Source organism: Rhinolophus ferrumequinum, chromosome 9 (assembly GCF_004115265.2).
Source record: "Rhinolophus ferrumequinum isolate MPI-CBG mRhiFer1 chromosome 9, mRhiFer1_v1.p, whole genome shotgun sequence".
NCBI classification, from domain to species: domain Eukaryota; kingdom Metazoa; phylum Chordata; class Mammalia; order Chiroptera; family Rhinolophidae; genus Rhinolophus; species Rhinolophus ferrumequinum.
The window spans coordinates 93,748,934-93,767,244 of record NC_046292.1 but is presented as its reverse complement, the minus strand read 5'-3'; the positions used below and the strand labels follow the sequence as shown (position 1 = coordinate 93,767,244).

At 37.1% G+C, this 18,311-nt stretch overlaps 1 protein-coding gene across 3 annotated transcripts in view; it reads right to left on the bottom strand.

Annotated features, from left to right (window-relative positions):
- Positions 1-18,311, bottom strand: part of EXOC2 (exocyst complex component 2) — a 246,608-nt gene that overhangs the window by 86,163 nt on the left and 142,134 nt on the right. For all 3 annotated transcript variants that reach the window (XM_033114349.1, XM_033114348.1, XM_033114350.1), the window contains exons 13-19: positions 15,581-15,705; positions 8,160-8,225; positions 7,834-7,991; positions 7,335-7,456; positions 6,088-6,149; positions 1,256-1,336; positions 723-782 (exon numbers count right to left, since the gene is read on the bottom strand). In XM_033114349.1, the coding sequence (XP_032970240.1) occupies positions 723-782; positions 1,256-1,336; positions 6,088-6,149; positions 7,335-7,456; positions 7,834-7,991; positions 8,160-8,225; positions 15,581-15,705 (674 nt within the window). The remainder of the gene's footprint in view (positions 1-722; positions 783-1,255; positions 1,337-6,087; positions 6,150-7,334; positions 7,457-7,833; positions 7,992-8,159; positions 8,226-15,580; positions 15,706-18,311) is intronic.

The window sequence follows — 18,311 nt, the reverse complement described above, 5'->3', positions numbered from 1 at the left end:
AATAGAAAAACATACCCTGTAAGAGGCATCTATGTATGTATGCATATATATCTCCCATAACATAAGCGACAGAAAATTAAAATCACCTACATTTTGATCCAAATATTGAATTCTCGCATATATTTTATGAAAAACACCTTTTCATTTGACTCTCTCACTCACATGCTCATCCTTGCTCACCTTTATGTGCCCACAAAGAACTGGTGCCAACCAAAGAACATGTACTCTAGACATGTATAAACAACTACCATGTCATTTAGTCTGTGCTCCAACAGAAATACATATAAAGTACCACGAGAACACACACAGGTTCTCGTGGACAGAAATGAAATATTGGGGTGTTGCTAAAACAAACTGGAATTAATTTTGACCTCGAACTTCATTTTGTTACCTTACTTACTTACTATATACTATTATGTACTGATGATGAAAAAAGAATACATTCTTAATATTTTACATATGTATTACCATGTTTCCCTGAAAATAAGACCTAGCCGGATAATCAGCTCTAATGAGTCTTTTGGAGCAAAAATTAATATAAGACCTGGTATTGTATTGCATTGTATAAGACCCGGTCTTGTATTAATTTTTGCTCCAAAAGACGCATTAGAGCTGATTGTCCGGCTAGGTCTTATTTTCGGGGAAACACGATATAAATAAGGGGGAGGGATGAATAATTTGCATTATTTCAGGCTCAGGGCACCAGTGCTTTTCTTTGTTACCTGCATGATACTGATGCTCAACTGGCACACCTCCTCCTGTGTTTTAGGTTGTTGAAAGACCTGTAAGGAAGAATTTTGCTGAAAAATTTTGGACTTAGCTAAGAAAACAAAATTTTTGTTTATGAAGTTCAATATAAAAAGTTAACACATGGAAAACTGCCTCCAGTGTGAGAAACCTTGCTCTGAAGTTGGCCACACATGCAGAGCTGGGCAACAGTGTCCCCACTGACAGAGTTTGTCCTCAGAGGACACTGACGTGGAGCTGCCTGCCAATACCTCCATCAAGTGTTGTGTCTGCATACAAAGTGTTAACAATGCAAGTAGTCTACCTACAACACTGAAATTCCCACCTGAATTTTCTGTCAGCCTCTCCTGAAATCAAGACATCAACAACCTATGTAGTCAGATGAAATGAAACAAGCAAGCAGTCAGGGAAAAGCTCTCGTGCTGAAATGACTCAAAAATCGACAACTGTGATTCCCAGGGGTTTGTGGGGCAGGTCTGAAACAGGCTGAATGTAGCAGAAAACTCACATTGGCTTCTCCAGGCTTGCAGTCGAGAACTCCTTTAAGTGACTGCAGAGAATGTACAATGCACTGTTCAAACTGACATGGCTGGAAGAGAAAACAGGCAGGTCTTAATATTAAAAAACAAGCACTGGTTATTACGACATTTAACAGAAGTGACTATGGCCCTGAACTCTCAATTTTCCAGATGTATGGAAAGGAAGAGAGACAGACAAACTGACAAATAATCTAGTCATCAAGATTTCCGTTTGGCATGTTTTGCACTTGATATTTACGGTAAAAATGGGTGACTCTTGAGACTCCAAAGTGCATTAATTCAAGAACACAAGTCATGTGTAACTAAGGTTTTTCTTCAGAATCTCCCCTTCTGAGGCAAATGACATAATGCAGATATAATGAGTCCATACTTTCAACACTGCTTGCTTGGTATATTCTGGGTGAGCTCCATCTCCCACCTCTTCCACATCTCTGGTACTTTCAAGAAAATTTAATGTTCATAATAATGATCCAGGAAAGGTCCAAGATCTTTCATTCGAAAAGTCATTCGTCATTTTCTGTATCTATTAAATCAGAAAATGAAATTTGGAAAATGTACAACAAATGGCATTCCAAAGAAGTCTGAATGAATCCTAACACCTTAGCTTCTAACTATATTTAAGGTTTACTTTGTGCCGGGCATTCTGTAGGTGATGGGATAATAACAGTAAAACAGACAAAGTTCTCATTAAGTGTATATTCTAGAGACACTAACCATAAAAGTCAGAGTCAACAAAAGTCTTACTTTTTACTTAAAAAAGTAAAAAGTACAGACATACATGCAATCTCAAACTAGAATAATTATCATGATGAAAATAAGTGGGAGCTCAGAGAAAAATAGTGATTGGGGGGGATCTGTTCTCAATAGGACGGTTAAAGAAGGCCCCCTGATATGATGAGGACATTTAAGCTGCAATTTGAAGGTCACAAGAGACCAACCCCTAAAAAGAAAAAGGAAGGAGAGAGTGAGCTCGGGGAGAAAGGACAACATATGCACCGCCCCAGGCAGGGTCGACAGAATCTGGCAGTGCTGAGGGGCCACAGTGTGTCACAACCACTGAGCGTGCTCTTAGCAGTTCAAAGATGAGGCTAGGGGTCTGGATTTCATTCAGGGGCACGGAACTGTGCAAGGTTCAAAGTTCAACTCAATCGACTCTGTGCAAAAATCTGCAGTCAGAATCTCTCCTCAGCACACACTTCAATTTTTAAAAGAGTTTGGGGAAAAAAGAACAGACACCTGTATACAAGCAAAAAAAAAAAAAAAGAAAAAAAGAAAAGAAAAAACACAAGTTTATTTTCTTACAAAAAGGAATCCAGCCTTCACGAAAGCTAAAATAGTGCCTCAACTTGAATGCCATTTTGATACTGCACTCTGAGGCCACCAGAGGGCGCTATGAAGAATACTTAAAAGTAGAAGTACCAAAAAAGGGAGGTTGGGGAGTTGTTACAGGATAAAATACCAACTGTACAGAAAGTATTTAAAGAGTCAAAATGTTTGTCAGATACCTAATCTTATTTTATCCATCCAATGTACCTGCCTCAAAAGGTAAGAAAACCTAAGATGATAAAATAGTAACAATCGTGAGAATTAAATCCAAAATTCAACTGTGGACAGTTAAATGTTAATGTTCACGTGTGGTTATTGAGATTTCTTATATTAAAATTTGAACTAGATATTATTTTTGTTTTATATCTATATTAATACAATAAATGGATAGAGAGCATCAGAGCACCCAACGAGTAGTTTCACTTGAACTGGGACAATCTAAGCATCTTTCTTTTCTCTAAAAAAAAATTTAAAAAAATAGTGCTATCTCTGAGTATTGTCAGTGAATCACCAACTTGGCTGACTGTAAGGAGTTATCATAAATCATTCCAGTTCTTCTGAAAGAAGAAAATTCTCAGAATTATCCAAATTTTAAAAAGGCAGAAAATATTTTCAACATGAGAATAAAACAGAATGCTTTCAAATGAGCTGTTTTCAGAGCACTACAGTAAAGTTCAAATTAAAGATAATACCTCTGCTGAAAGAATAGTGATAATGAGGAAAAACTTAATGTTCATTTCTTTAACTTGATAAGGAATGCTTTCCTATACCAGTCACAGGGAAAGAAAAACATAGTCTCATTTCAAACAAATGGGATTGGTACTGCGGAAAAGATAACAAAATGAAAATTAGAGTTACGTAATTTAGGTCATTGTTCAAAGTCTAAATTTTACAGACGTTAGGTTAAAATAGAGCTGGAACACAGACTTTCATTCTAAGCATTGATTCACTTTGTCTCCTAAGTGAAGACCAGGTGGAACCAGCTAAATCTCCCATGTCAGCATGTTTCTTCATCATCTAACCAGAAGATGGACTGGCTGACATTACAAGTGGAACTTCCTGTGGGTCATTCATCCACAGGCTGGGGTGGGTTTAGTTTTCTGCCTTGTGTGTGTGACCAAACACGAAATTAGTTATTCTATGGCTACAGTCTCTTACCATTATAGTTAAACCTTAAATTGACTACAAACAAGTTTTTACAGTAATATTTCAGAGCATTTTCAGAGGCTTATCTACTATAATCAAACAACTTGAGATGCGGCAGCTATCGCATACACACTCACTAGGATCTCAAGTGTAGCAGCTATCAGTAAGCACACAGTGGGACCCCAGATGTGGCAGGAATCCTACAAGCACACTGTGGGATCTCAGGTGTGGCAGCTATCAGTAAGCACATTCCAGGGTGACTATGCACAAGAAACAGTAACCTGAAGGAGGACCTAAAGCCAATACCTATTTTATTGCTAAGTGTTGAATTTATGTCAATTTTTTCAATGAAACATAAATCCTTAAAAACAGATGCTCTATTTTCTCAAATTGAACATAAGTATGTTTTTCACGTCCACAAGAATGATCTGAAGCACACAGCAAAAACTGAGCATCATGGTAATTGGCTGTCTCATCCGCCCTGGCTTATCTCATGTGGGGCAGCATATTCAGTGTGTAATGGTCCAATGGTCCCTTTTGACCTGACTTCCAGGTTTGCTGTGATAATTAAGTGAGATAGGGTTATGAAAGAGCTTTGGACATAGGAAGGCATAACATTACAGGTACTAGTTTAATAAATGAAACCCCTTGAAATGTACACTAAGCTTTGTAGATTAATGTTTTATTCCACAGTGTCCCATTTAATCTGAACCAACGACACCGTGAAAGCATTCTGCCTCTTCTTCACCTAGGCGCAGAGAGGTTAAGTGTCTTCTTCAGCATTGCATGGCTATCATGTAACAGAACTAAGGACTGAACTAGATTATGATTCCAAACCCAGTGCAGCAGTTTCCTCACACCAGTACTGTGCAGCAGAAATACAATGTGAGCCACCAACACAACCACACATATAATTTTAGATTTTCCGTAACCACATTAAGAAAACTAAAAGGAAAAAATTAGTTTTAATATAATTTATGTAATGAAATATGTCAAAATATTATGTCACCATGTAGTCAATACAAAAAGTTGACATATTTTACATTCTATCTTTTTGTACTGGGTCTTTGAAATCTGATGTGTATTTTACACGAGCCATGGCTCAGCTAGCTGCCATAATGGATGGCTCAGGTCTACCCCACACTTCCCTCCTCTAAATATTTAGTGTGACACAATGAGTAATTGGATAGTTTGTATTTAAATACAAATCATTATGAAAAATAAACCAAATAAATTAAAACAGATTTTTCATTAAAAAATAAATACTTTAAAATACAATACAATGGTTTTCCTAAAAATAATAAATCCGCCTAACTAATTTGAAGCCTGATTTAATTTACAAAAATTTGGGAAGTAAGCACTGCTATTGTAAACCACATTGTTTGTTACGCATAAAGTATGCTTGTATTTATATTAACTTAAGAAGGAACCTTGAACTTTGGAACTAGAAGGGAAAATTTCAACTTGTCAAAAATTCCTCAACTCTCAAAGGAAGACTGTCAGTAAGAAGTACAGAAATTTGAGGAAATGAAGAAATATTACATGGGATTATTACTTCTCAACAACCTGATTCAAAACAAGTAAGTCATGGGGATATAAAGTACAGCACAAGGAATCCATCAATGACATTGTAATAACTTTGTGGAAAAATGGTGATAACAGGAAAAAAAAAACACAACTCAACCGTTATTTTATAAGTAATTGCAAATCAAAACCATTTTATTCTAGTTTTCTTATCTCCTAAGCAGGCAAAAACAGCTAGTTGCCGCCCCAGAATTTGGTCCATGACACATGTGAAAACACAATAAATCATGAAAACTATTTTCAAAGGTATTTTAAAAACCTACAAGTCCCATCTGAAAAGATGATGATGCTAGAATGAAGATCATGGTTATAACTGCTTGCCTGACCTGTGTATATATCTGGAGAGGTTTGTTGTTTGTTTTATTTTGTCTTAGGGGACAGCAATAGTATTTCTTTCCTATCCTGCTTTCCTGAAAAAAAAAAAATCAAGTTGCTGAATAACTTAAAATTAAGCATAATCTATTAAAATATGTAATGAAAATGAAAATAGTAAGTGCTACAGGATGAAGAAAAACCATTCTAAAACAAACCCTATTTTTATTAATTTTTAAATATTAATATGTATGGTTAGGTGTTTGGTAAAAATGACTCTGTCAGAAAATCTTTAATATGTTTACTTTTCTATTTCCAGAAACTACTGAGAGTTGCAATACAGAGAGAATATGCTCCTTACCAACATAATAAATCATTTATTTTGAAAATAATATAGACCACTAATTTATCATTTAATAGAATTTAAACTTACTAGAGAAGTCAGTCCTTCATTATCGACAATCCAGTCTTCCTTTTCAGCTAATCTCTTTATTTCTACAGGGAAAACAAACACACAAGTACTTTTTATTAGTTATCTCACCGAAATTATAGAGATGAAACTCTGTAGAGTTTTTAATTGTTCTTTTATATCTCTGTAAAAAATTGGTGAAAGCAGGGACAGAATATAATTCTGGTAGACTCAAGGATTTAAATATGTATTGCTCACTACATTTTTCTAATAAAATATTAATGATAATAAAATTTTTTACTGCATAGCCCAATTTGGAGAATGCTAGGCTAGATTTACCAGTAACTTTAGACAACTTATTATTTATTCAGTACTCTTGGTAATAGTAAACATGCACAAAATAAACTACAATATTCTTCTCCTATAATTTCTAATGAACAATTCAGATTCTGTTTTAATCTTATACATTCCTGACAACGGCAGTCTGATTCTCACTTGGCTAAAGGAATGCCACCTGAGCAAACCTTTAGCACTGCATCTATCTCACGTCCTTGACCGGGGGCAGGGGGGATGAATTAAGAGGACACTGCTCAGTTTCTTACCTGGATTCTATTCCCTCTCTGTTTGCAGAGTTTATTATCACCAGTTCTATACAGATGTGAACTTCCTCCTTATAAGTCCTGGTGACAGACAGTCATGACTTACGTCATTAATAATACTGTTTTTGAATATTTTTGAAAACATTTAATACCCAAAGGGCTGCTTTGTAAAGATAACCTTAATTGTTTTTCATAATCGTATGTAAAAATCCTGAAAATTCTAAAAAGTAAGTATAAAGAAAATGAGCATCACCTATAATTTCTACTATCCAGAGAACCATTGTTAATAGTCTGTCTTCTGATTTTACATCGATAGTTCTAAATTAAACTTTTAAAATACATATATACATATATATATATATATTCAAAATTGGGATAATACTTTATATACATTTTATATTCTACTTTTTCAGCTTAACATTTGCCATAATGATGTTCTTATATCCTTAAATATTTTTAAAGTATATCTATCTCTGTTTCTGCATGTTCCAGCATCTCAAGTTTTGAAAAAAATTCCTTTTGAAAACATTCGATTGAGCAGCTATAGATGATCTAAAATACTCAAATTTCCATAAGAGTAATTTCTTGTTTTCAAGGATTTGGAAGCTGGAAAGAGGTGGCATATTCAGATAATCATTGCCTAGTTAATGTTATCAATTTTTCTTAACATACCTTCTGCTGTGCTCTGTAGTGTGACCATCACACAACGTACTCGGAGATCCAAAATGAGATCCTGGATAGTCTGTAACATGTCATTAGGAATTTCTAGGGCGGTCAATGATTCATAAGTAAGCCTATAAAACAAACACAACGAAAGTGAGCAGAGTGCAATCGCCAAGCAATTTCTGTCATTATTTGGGCCATCCTATAATGATTTATTATGGAGTTTTAAGTTACAACATTCTGTTGAAAACAAGGCGAAGGTAAGACCCTAACAGGGATTATAATATAACAGTAACACTGAATTAAACAATAGAAGATGCACACCTAGTGTGACATTTTCATTAAACATAAACACCAGGAAGGTTTAAGAGCTTGCTAGGGAAACAGTGGAAGCAAAGGACAGAAAGTAAAATTCTTTGGAGAATGCATTAAAATTCGTATCCCATACTGAGTATTTTTTAAGACAAAAATATATTTACACTTTTCAGGAGAATGTGTCCGTATTTACCTCATAGTCTGGATGACATGAGTGAGCCACTGTCCAGAGAGCTCGGACTTCACCTCCCAGCCTCCGTACTGCCTCACCACCCCCTCGGGGATGCTAAGTGGGAGCAGTGCTCCACGGACCAGCTTCACAAGACAGTGCATGACTTCCTGAATCATTTTCTAGACAATAATAAATAAGTAAACTGCATTAAAATTCACTAGCTTGATTAAATCAAACAAAGGATTCTGTCTGAATGATGATAAATATCTTGAACATAAATAAAGTCTTCTAATATGGTTGAGAAAAATCCTACCATGTAAAAGTCTCCACACCTACCCTTAACTTACCTTAAAATCATTTTGTCTTTGCCTTACATTCTTTGATCTTTCAATCTGGCCTGACTTCTCAGCAGTCTTTAAAAAAAAGAAAAACAAATATCTTTAGAAATATTTACAAAAATAAGAAATGCTTTAGGGGTTGTATATAAAGAAAGCATGAAATATGGTTATAACTTGATTAAAAGGAATGTATAAGAAATAATCTAAGTTTCTTATTAAAGGATGACTAATCAGAAAGCTTTTCTTATTCCAACAAGAAGTTATTCATCTTCCTAAAGCATTTAAATACAATTCCCATAAATAAACCTAAGCATTAAGTTGAAACTACCTTTTTTGGAGGGGAATTTCATATGTCGTTTTCATCAACAATTTTATATGGTTAAATCAAAAAGTATCATATCCATGATGACATTTCTCAACATCACTTCTCACTAACTAGAAATATGGAAGTAAAAGAGTAAACGCTGGGTTAATGTCTAGTAATATTAGGACATCCATTCTGTTCCCTTAACAAATATTTATGAATATAAGCATTATAACTGGCATTTTATTTTTTAAAAATTATAAATCACTGCTCTTCTTTTCAGAGGTTTTACAGTCTAATTTGAGAAAATATATTACAGAATTCTAGAATTAATTTTTTATCTATTTACTGATAGCCATGTTTTCTTCTGATATTTCTCTTCTCCTTAATACTACTATACATTGATTAAAAGAAATCTATTCAACTGGATTTCAGTTAACTTTTTATTTATTATTATATAAAACAAATATTATTATATATAATTACTATATTATCACATAAAATGTCTTAAGAAAGGCAAGCTTAGGAAACTTTCCAAATAAAGAAGTAGGGACAAAATGGTACAATGTGAAAGAAAATTCTGATATTTCCTTAACACAATGCCAAAATTTCCTTTAATGTTAAAATATTCATGTATTATTAGTTAGAGACATGTCAAGAGAACTTTCATGTTAAGAACAAATGCATTATAAACGACTATGATGTTGACTTCAAGTTAATTTAAAATACAAATAATGCTATGCATATTGATATGAATGCCTAAGAGTAAGGATTGCTGAATATTTTCAACAAAAATATCAGAAATACCTGATAAAAAGTGGTCAATATACACATAGATACACAACTCTTCAGGCTCTAACTTACACGTATTTTAAAATTTTGTATTAAAACTGTGCGGCTTTTGGGGCCGGCCTGGTGGCGCAGGCGGTTGGAGTTCCGTGCTCCTAACTCCGATGGCTGCCGGTTCGATTCCATATGGGCCAGTGGGCTCTCAACCACAAGGTTGCCAGTTCAACTCCTCGAATCCCACAAGGGATGGTGGGCTTGGCCCCCTGCAACTAAGATTGAACATGGCACCTTGAGCTGAGCTGCCTCCCAGATGGCTCAGTTGGTTGGAGCGCGTCCTCTCAACCACAAGGTTGCCAGTTTGATTCCTCGACTCCCGCAAGGGATGCTGGGCTGCATCCCTGCAACTAGCAACGGCAACTGGACCTGGAGCTGAGCTGTGCCCTCCACAACTAAGACTGAAAGGACAACTTGAAGCTGAACAGCACCCTCCACAACTAAGATTGAAAACACAACAACTTGACTTGGGGGAAAAAAAAAGAAAAAAAAGTCCTGGAAGTTCTCACTGTATCCCAATAAAGTCCTGTTCCCCTTCCCCAATAAAAAACAAACAAAACAAAAAAAAACTGCAGCTTTTTATCATTTTTTGTTTGTAGAAATGCACTTTTGCTTTGAAAGAATTAAAGTTTTGTTTCCAAAATTCACCTCAATAAGCAAATTCAATAAGCAAATTCCTAAGTTCACTGGCAAACAACACTCAGAATTCTTTGTACACCAAGATTTAACTCAGAAATTGATGGTTTTTTTCCCCTTTATTTTTAAGACAAATGAGAAGTGATTCAAGTGCTTTTGAGCCACAGTGAGAAGTGACTGGAAAGGCTAGTTTCGGGGGCATGGCCAGCTGAAAGCATGCTGCACTGACCCAATGACAGCCTCTCAGGCTAAAGGTGGTGGACAATTGGACCACTGCGATGGCTCTGACCCAGGCTTCTGAGGTGTCTCAATGAGAAATGAGACATGTCAGGAGTGACTTTCATCGAGCAGTCAGGTATGTTTAAATGGCCCTGAATGTCTGTTAGCCTACTTTCTGTTACTGTCAAGTGTGCTGTTCTGATTCAGAATAATACTTGGTGATACAGTGGCCCAGGTGTAGAAAAGCAGATGCACAGCCCCAACTTACTGAAGTGAGAAACAGCTATTCTGTAAATGTTGCAGTTTCCCAGGTCTTAGTTTTAGACATTTTTTTCTGTATACTTGCTCACTAATTTATTCTTATAGCTTCAAGTATCATTCCTATCTAATGCCTTCCTATTTGGGGTTCTGCACCGAAGGCCAACATGTATGTCTGTTGGGCTGGGGATAGCTTCCCCACACCAACAAACAATTCTCTGGACATCACATCGGTGTCCTATAATTCAACTCAATTCTGATACTACCTGGAGTCAGACTTCAGCTAATGGTTCAGTCCTACAAGACTATCACACTCACATACACACACACACTTCAGATGCCAATCACAAGACCAGGTTGTCACCTGTGCTTCTGACTGACTAGCTACAGACTGGAGGTTCCTATGAACCCCTCCTTGGGTTCAATTAATTTGCTAGAGTGACTGAAGAACTCAGAGAAACATGATACTAGATCACCAGTTTATTATAAAAGGATATACCTCAGCAGCAGCCAGATGCAGGAGATGCACGGGGCAACATATGTGGAAACAATGGGGAGTTTCCGTGCCCCTCTGAGCTGACCACTCTCCCAGAATCTCCACATGTTCACAATCCAGAAGCTCTCAGAATGCTTCCTTGTAGATTAGTATGGAGGCTCCATTACACAGGCGTGACTGATTAAATCATTGGTCATTGGTGACCGATTTAACCTCAAACCTCTCTCTCCTCCCTGGAAATTAGGGGATGGGACTGATCTCTAAGCACAAAGTCTGCTCTCTTCCAGACCAGCCCTTCATCCTTAAGTGGGGACCTAAGCCACCTCATTAACACAACAAAATATATCTTTATCATTCCTCACTTAGGAGATTCCAAGGGTTTTAGGAACTGTGTGACAGAAATGGGAGGACAAAATTGATTATTTCTTATTATAAATCACAATATTACACTTCCAAAAGTATATACCCAGCCCAAATCTTTCCTTAGGCCCAGATTTCAATTTCAGACTGCCTACCTGATGTTTCTTCTTGACTAACTCACAGAAATGTCAAATCCAACACACTACAAATGAAAAACTGGTATTTTCCTCCAAGCATTATCTTTCTCAAGTCTTTCTGACTTTGAAAATGGCATACCTACTCACTTGGAAGCCCGTCTGGGAGCTGTGCCTGAATTCCTGTCCTCACCATCCTCGTGTGAGCTCAGTAAGTCGGGTCAACACTATTTCCAAGGCACAAATGAAATCAATCTATCCTTTTCTCTTCATCTCTACTGACAAAATCTTAATCCCACCACTGTTTCCTGCCTGGACAGCCTCAAGAGTTTCTAGATTTTGACTTTTGTTCCCTGCCAACTCATTCTTGAAAAGGCAAGCGGAGTGGTTTTTATTAAAACCCAAAATCTGGTCAGCTTATTCCACCACTCAGAGTCCTTCCATGGGTTCCCAGAGTACTCAGAGTACAAGCTCCTTACCACGGTGTGTGCTGGCACCGGCCTGCTCCTCTGGCCTTGTCTCTTGCGTCTCCTGATACCCTCACCCACTGCTTATTGGAGTCCAGATGCTGCGACTTCGTTTCTCACATGTGCACAGCCCCTTTCCTGAGTTCTGTGTGTATGCTTCTCTGCCTAGTGCATTCTTCCTCAATCTTTTGTGTGGCTGTTTCCTTCTCGGGCTTCAAGATTCCATTTCAATCCCATCTCCACATAAAGACCTTCTCTGACCTCCATCCCACTACTGATATTCTGTATCTTAAGACTCTACCATGTTTCCCCGAAAATAAGATTTAGCCGGGCCATCAGCTCTAATGCGTCTTTTGGAGCAAAAATTCACATAGCCCCCAGTCTTATTTTACTATAAGACCCGGTGTAATATATAATATAATGTAATATAATGTGATATAATGTAATATAATATAACATAATATAATATAATACCAGGTCTTCTATTAATTTTTACAGTGTCACGGTGATCATGTCTTTAAGTATATAAATGTTGAGTAACTATGGTGTACACTTGAAACTAATATAATATTGTATGTTAGCTACATTTTTAATAAAAATCTAAAAAAAAAACTTCAAAAGAAGAAAAGAACAGTGGAGGGGTTAGGGGAATTTGTTGTTAGGCATAACTCTTGCAATTATTAATTTTAAAATAGCTACTTGTTTTAATCTGATGAAGAATTGAACACCTCCAACATATTGAATCATGCAAGGTTTGCTCTATTTTTAAATCTAATTTTGGAACATACAGTGCATTTTAATTTATATACTATGACTTCTACAACTTTTTAAAATGCAGATTACTAACATTCAAAAATTATTTGGATGCTTTAAAATTTTTCATCCCAAAATATACTATATTTAAAATACAGCTAAAGGTGAAATCTTAACCTACTATTAACCATTTCGTTAACTAACAACCTTAACTCTTTCCTGCACACACAGACCAAAACTACTTTGTGGTGAGACCAACGGCTAGATTTCACTGTTTTGATTCACATATGTTATTTCACATGGGCTTGACTGGTTTGAAGAACTATTTTTTAAACTGTTGGAAACTCCATCTATATCTTTAACGGATGGGCTCTTAATAAAATAAAAATAGTTCTAATAACAAGAAAAATACGAAATTTCAAGTAAATTGTGTAAAATATTAGAGTTTTCTTAAATGAGATAAAAAAACCAACTCTCAAAAGCCGATAACTCTTCCTAATATTAGTTTAATTAATTTAATTTAGCTTCTAGATCTCACTCACTCACAGATTGATATGGTAGGCACACTTTCCTAACTCCTCCATTCCTTTCTGTCCTTTGTTGTCTTTCTAGCTTTTTACAAGTGAGTAAATAGTTTTAAAACATGCCCAAATCTGTAGAGCAATTTATATTTAATTAGTAATTATTACTATAAACTTTTAAGAAAAGTCTATAAATATAAATAGGTAGAAACACCATAGGCATATCCAATTCAGTACAACTAATTAAAACTATTTTTTCAGTACTAATGTTGCTCATGAATTTGGAAGTAGCCCATTTATTTTGCAGCTATAACCAAATATTTTATTTACATTTATACCACAACTAAGTATAACCTATAAGGAACGAAAATGTATTCCCTTTTCACCAAAAAAAATCTCAGATTGAAAACTCTTAGGATTTTACAAACTCTAAAATGACTCACGATAAGGCCACTACTGTCCATAAGTGGTGGGCCTTCTATAGGAACCAATCCAATTGGAAGGAAAAAAAAAACTTGGCTAGAAACAAATAACTAGGTTTAAAATCCATTTCCTAAGGGAATGATTCTTTAGATGAGTTAATCCATCTTGATATTATTTAACACTACTCTAGTAGTTAATCAATCCAGTATTTCTAGTGCTATTAAACTTTTTGTTCACTGAATACCTATTATGTACTGGGCCAATGAGATTTCCAATGCTGGAATAAATATTTACTCCAAAGAATAAGAGCAAATTCTTATTTATCTGCCAGACACTGTTATAAGCTCTTCATTTACGTTAACTCACTTATTTCTGAAACCAACCTATGCAAGTGGGCACAGAGAAGTGAAGTTATTTGCCTAAAGTCACAGTGCATAAGTGATAAATACTGGGTGTTTCTAATGTGACACTAGTGTTCTGTAAGAAAATACGTGAACACTACTGTCCAAGACATTGACATAGAAGCCTCAACCCTTCCCAGTCTAATTTAGAGATAGAGCAGGTAGGAAGTAGCTATGACACCACGAGTGTGCCGCCATCCCGCATGGTGAGAGATGGCAAGAAACCCAAACCTGTTTCCAGCACACAACTCTCGCCTAGCTGAGATGAATGAAAATGTGAATTGATGGGGAAATGTTTGAAAGCAGAACACTGAGAAAACTTTTTCAGGACACGTATAAAGCACATAACCGATATACTGCTGAAACTAAAGGAAGAAGAAAATACTCATGCTTAAGAGACTGGTTCTTCTGCACTAAGGAAGTTGTTTTTCATGCATTATCGTTTTTTTTTTGTTTTCCATACACTAAGTAAATTTTTTGGTTTAGATAACTAACCATTCATGTAAACAAAGATCTAGGGATCTCCTAGATTTAAAAGAGATAGTGGACAAGTAAGAATTAAACATATAATGGAAAAACCAAAAAACTCCAGAGAACAACTGTTTCTTCAAGCGCAGCGTAAATGTACATCCACAGTCCAACAAGACGGATGGACCCCTGAAGTAAGACGTTCTGCCAAGAAAGAGAGGCCTTGAACCTTAAAGGTGTGCCTTGGTGTTACACAAAAAAGCAAACACTGTTTAGCCCTTTTCCACATCTACTTTCTGTGCTAGCAAGTGCAAAAGAAGCAGGATATAGCCTGTACCTTCAGGAAGACCCCTACCTTTCCAGCTCTCTTGGGGCTGGGAAGAGTTCTCTGTGGAGACAAGAAACCAGAGCTGCCTCCTCCATGTTACAAGTGGCACCTCCCTGGCAGCTCGAGGCATTCCAGGACATGAGCTTTCCATGGGGTACGCAAAGGGAGACTACAGAGTGATGAGTCTAAGTTCCACAGGTTACACATGTAAGTCAGAATCACTACTTTAGGTTCATAATTTCTATGCCACCAATTATGTTATGATTAAGCACCCACTGCCCTCAGCACTGAACTTACATGTTCAGTGATCTGTGAAAACATAAAGGCTGATCACAGAGGGCTAGACAACAAAATCTTTCAATTCTTTCCAAGTAGGAAATTCCGTAACTATATGAGCTTAGGATCCGTATGCAAGCTGTGAACATTTTATCCTTGTTTTATCACTTGTTTAGAGTCCACTGCACAATAGTTTCATCCATAATTTGGCCTAACTGGCACTATATTCACTTCAGAATCCGTGAAAATATTTTTGTTTTTCTTTATCTCATTTAAATCTTCACAATCACCTTTTGTGAAAATGCCCTTACTATTTTCTTTTTACAGTTGAGGAAACTGAGTCTCAGGAAGTTAACTTCTTGAAGGTCATATAGCTGTTAGTGTAAGGGTTTTACAGCACTTCTAACTAATCTTAAAATATATGACAATAGTTATAGGTGCTGGGCCGCTATGGTTTTAAAAAGTCACTTCAGAATCTAAAATTTTTAAGACTAGAAATTCACAATGAGTTAGCTACATATATAGTGAAATATGTATACATACCTCACTGAAAAGGCTTCCATTAACATATGAAATCCAGAGTTTCCAGAAGTTAGGCAGCTGACTTAAAACAAGCTTGGTCAATTTTTCAACAAATGCCACCCGGTGGGGAGTTTTGTATCTCCATGCTAAGGTAGGAGAGGGGGAGAAGAAAAATACTATAAATATACTTTTGAATAGAAACCTGTTTCAATATATTGCTGCTCCTCTGCCTAGAAACATGTCCCACTCTGGCTGCAGACCTTTAATTTGCCAAAAGACCAGTATTTCCTTTTCCACATCACACTACCAACACCTGCCAGAAGACAATACACTCTCACCAGAGGCTCTGCTTTTCTCATAAGGGCATGGCAGGTAGGGGAGGGGCAGGCAGGTCAGGGGGGCACACAAGCAGAGAGGGCTTCACAGAGGCGCATGCTATGGCTTTTCAACCTTGTTGTTTTCAGGATGTTGTACTTCTCTTCAAAATGTTATGCCTTAACACAGCAAAGTAAGGGAAGACTGGGCTCCCCTACATTTAGTAACTGAATTTGAGGCTAATACCAACTTGTTAAAAATGCCACTATACCCCCTACATGGTGAAAATTTAAGAAGTCACATTATCACAAAGGAACATATTCAAGAACAATCATGTAATGAATAACTCCTCCCATAATAAAGGAATTTAAGAAAAATAAAAATATTGGAGCCTTCTGGGTTCCACATAATTTAATGCAGTTATTGCAGTAAGTGGGAAACAAGGTCTTACAGATTTCTTATGGGAAGAGTAAATCTGTGGGAAGAAAACAAAGGGAGTAATTCAGGGAGCATTCATCGCTTTCAGTCTCTCCCATCTTCCTCATCGTCTCCTCGGCCCTCCATGCCCTGCCTCCTGGCCCTGCGGCTCTGCGGCAGAGCCCCCAGCAGGAGCAGGGCAGAGACTCCACTGCCAGTCTCCAGTCAGACCAAGGAGTGTGTCTGGGGACAGCTGCTAACTTCCATTCACAGACACGTCAAGAGGAGATGTCCATTATTTCCTTCACCAACTTACCAGCATCCTTTCAAAATACTCCCAGGCAAAAAGTTTTGTTAATATTATTGCTGTTATTCTAGTGCAGGAAGGTGGACTTTATTTTAAAATGTTTAATAATTTTCTAAATAGACAATATATAGTTAGAAAAGAGAACTGAAAAGGTATACAGTGCAAAGTCCACCTCCGACCCTCATCCCCCACTGCCCAGTTTGCAACTCCAGCCATAAGAAACTACTATTATTAGTTTCTTGAGATTCTTCCTGAGAAGTCTTTTATACACACAGCAAACAAAATACGTATTCTGCCCCCACCCAAATGTTCTCTCACACAAAGGAAAGCATTCTAAATACACTCTTTTGACACTTAGATTTTTTTTCATTTGACAATGAATCCTGGAGTTCTTCCATATTCATACGTAAATACTTACTCTTTTTCTCCCCCTAGTCACATAGTATTACATATTTTGGAAGCATCATGATTTAATAAGTCCCCTTCTAAGGGAAAAGACTGTTCCCAGTCTTTTGCAGTTAAAATTCATGCCTGAACCAGTAACGTGGTCCTCATCGTTTAAGCGTATGTGCACACCAATGTCCTCGATTTGCGATGGGTCCCGTCCCAGTAAACCCACCGGAAGGTGAACATACTGTAAGTCGCAAATGCATTTACTACACCTATCCTGCCAAACACCACAGCTTAGCCTAGCCTGCCTGACACACGCCCGGAAGCCAATACCTGACAAGGCCGGCACGGGGCTCACTAAAGCACGGGCTGCTGACCTTAGTGACACCTGGCTGGCTGGGGCTGCAGTCACTGCTGCTATCCAGCAGCACAAGACATACCATGTGGCATGAGCCCAGGGAAATAATCAAAATTCAAAATTGTAAGGACGGTTTCTACTGAATGTGCTTTGCTCTCATAGCATGGTAAAGTTGAAAAATCGTCAAGTTGAACCATCATTAAGTCAGGGACCAACTGTGTACATATAAAGAAATTCTCAGAACAAGAACCGCTGGGTCCAGGAGTGCATGGAGTTGTGATTTTGATATGTATTATTACATTGACCTCTACAGGGATTATTTACATTCCCACAAGCAACACATGGAAGTTGTACCTTCCTTATAACCTCACCAATGCACAAACAGAACACACAAAACCCCAAACAATAAATACGGGGTGTTTTGCCAAACTAGTATCTCACTGTAGCACTGCGCCTTTTTAATTTTTATTATGAGTGAGGTTGAGTACCTATTCATATGCTTAAGAGCCATGCAGACTCCCTTTCTGTGGCCTGTAGAGCCTCTTTATTTATGGGGCACACTAGCCCTTTGTCTATGCCATGAGTTGTGGGGAAAAGTGTTAAATTCAGTTGTAGTATATGGTAAAGCCCGGTTCTTTATATAGGGGCACACTGTAAACTTGTACCTGTTCATTCAGCCAATATATACTGAATGTCCACTATCTGCTAACTCTGGGGCTGCACTCCAAGTCTCCCTATGCTGCAAGTAGACGCTTACATGGTTTCTTCCCCAAAATTAATGCTTCGAAAGATCTGAGCTTCTCCATGCAGCTAAACTGACCATAATTTTGTATATCCCAATTTGAGGAACTCATGTGGTATCCTTTCTTCATCTATTCTTTGCAGGGCTTGTTTACTGGGGAGTTAAGAGTGGAAGCAACCTAAGCTGACCCAAGTCCCCACGGACTCTGAAGCTGGACAAGCTC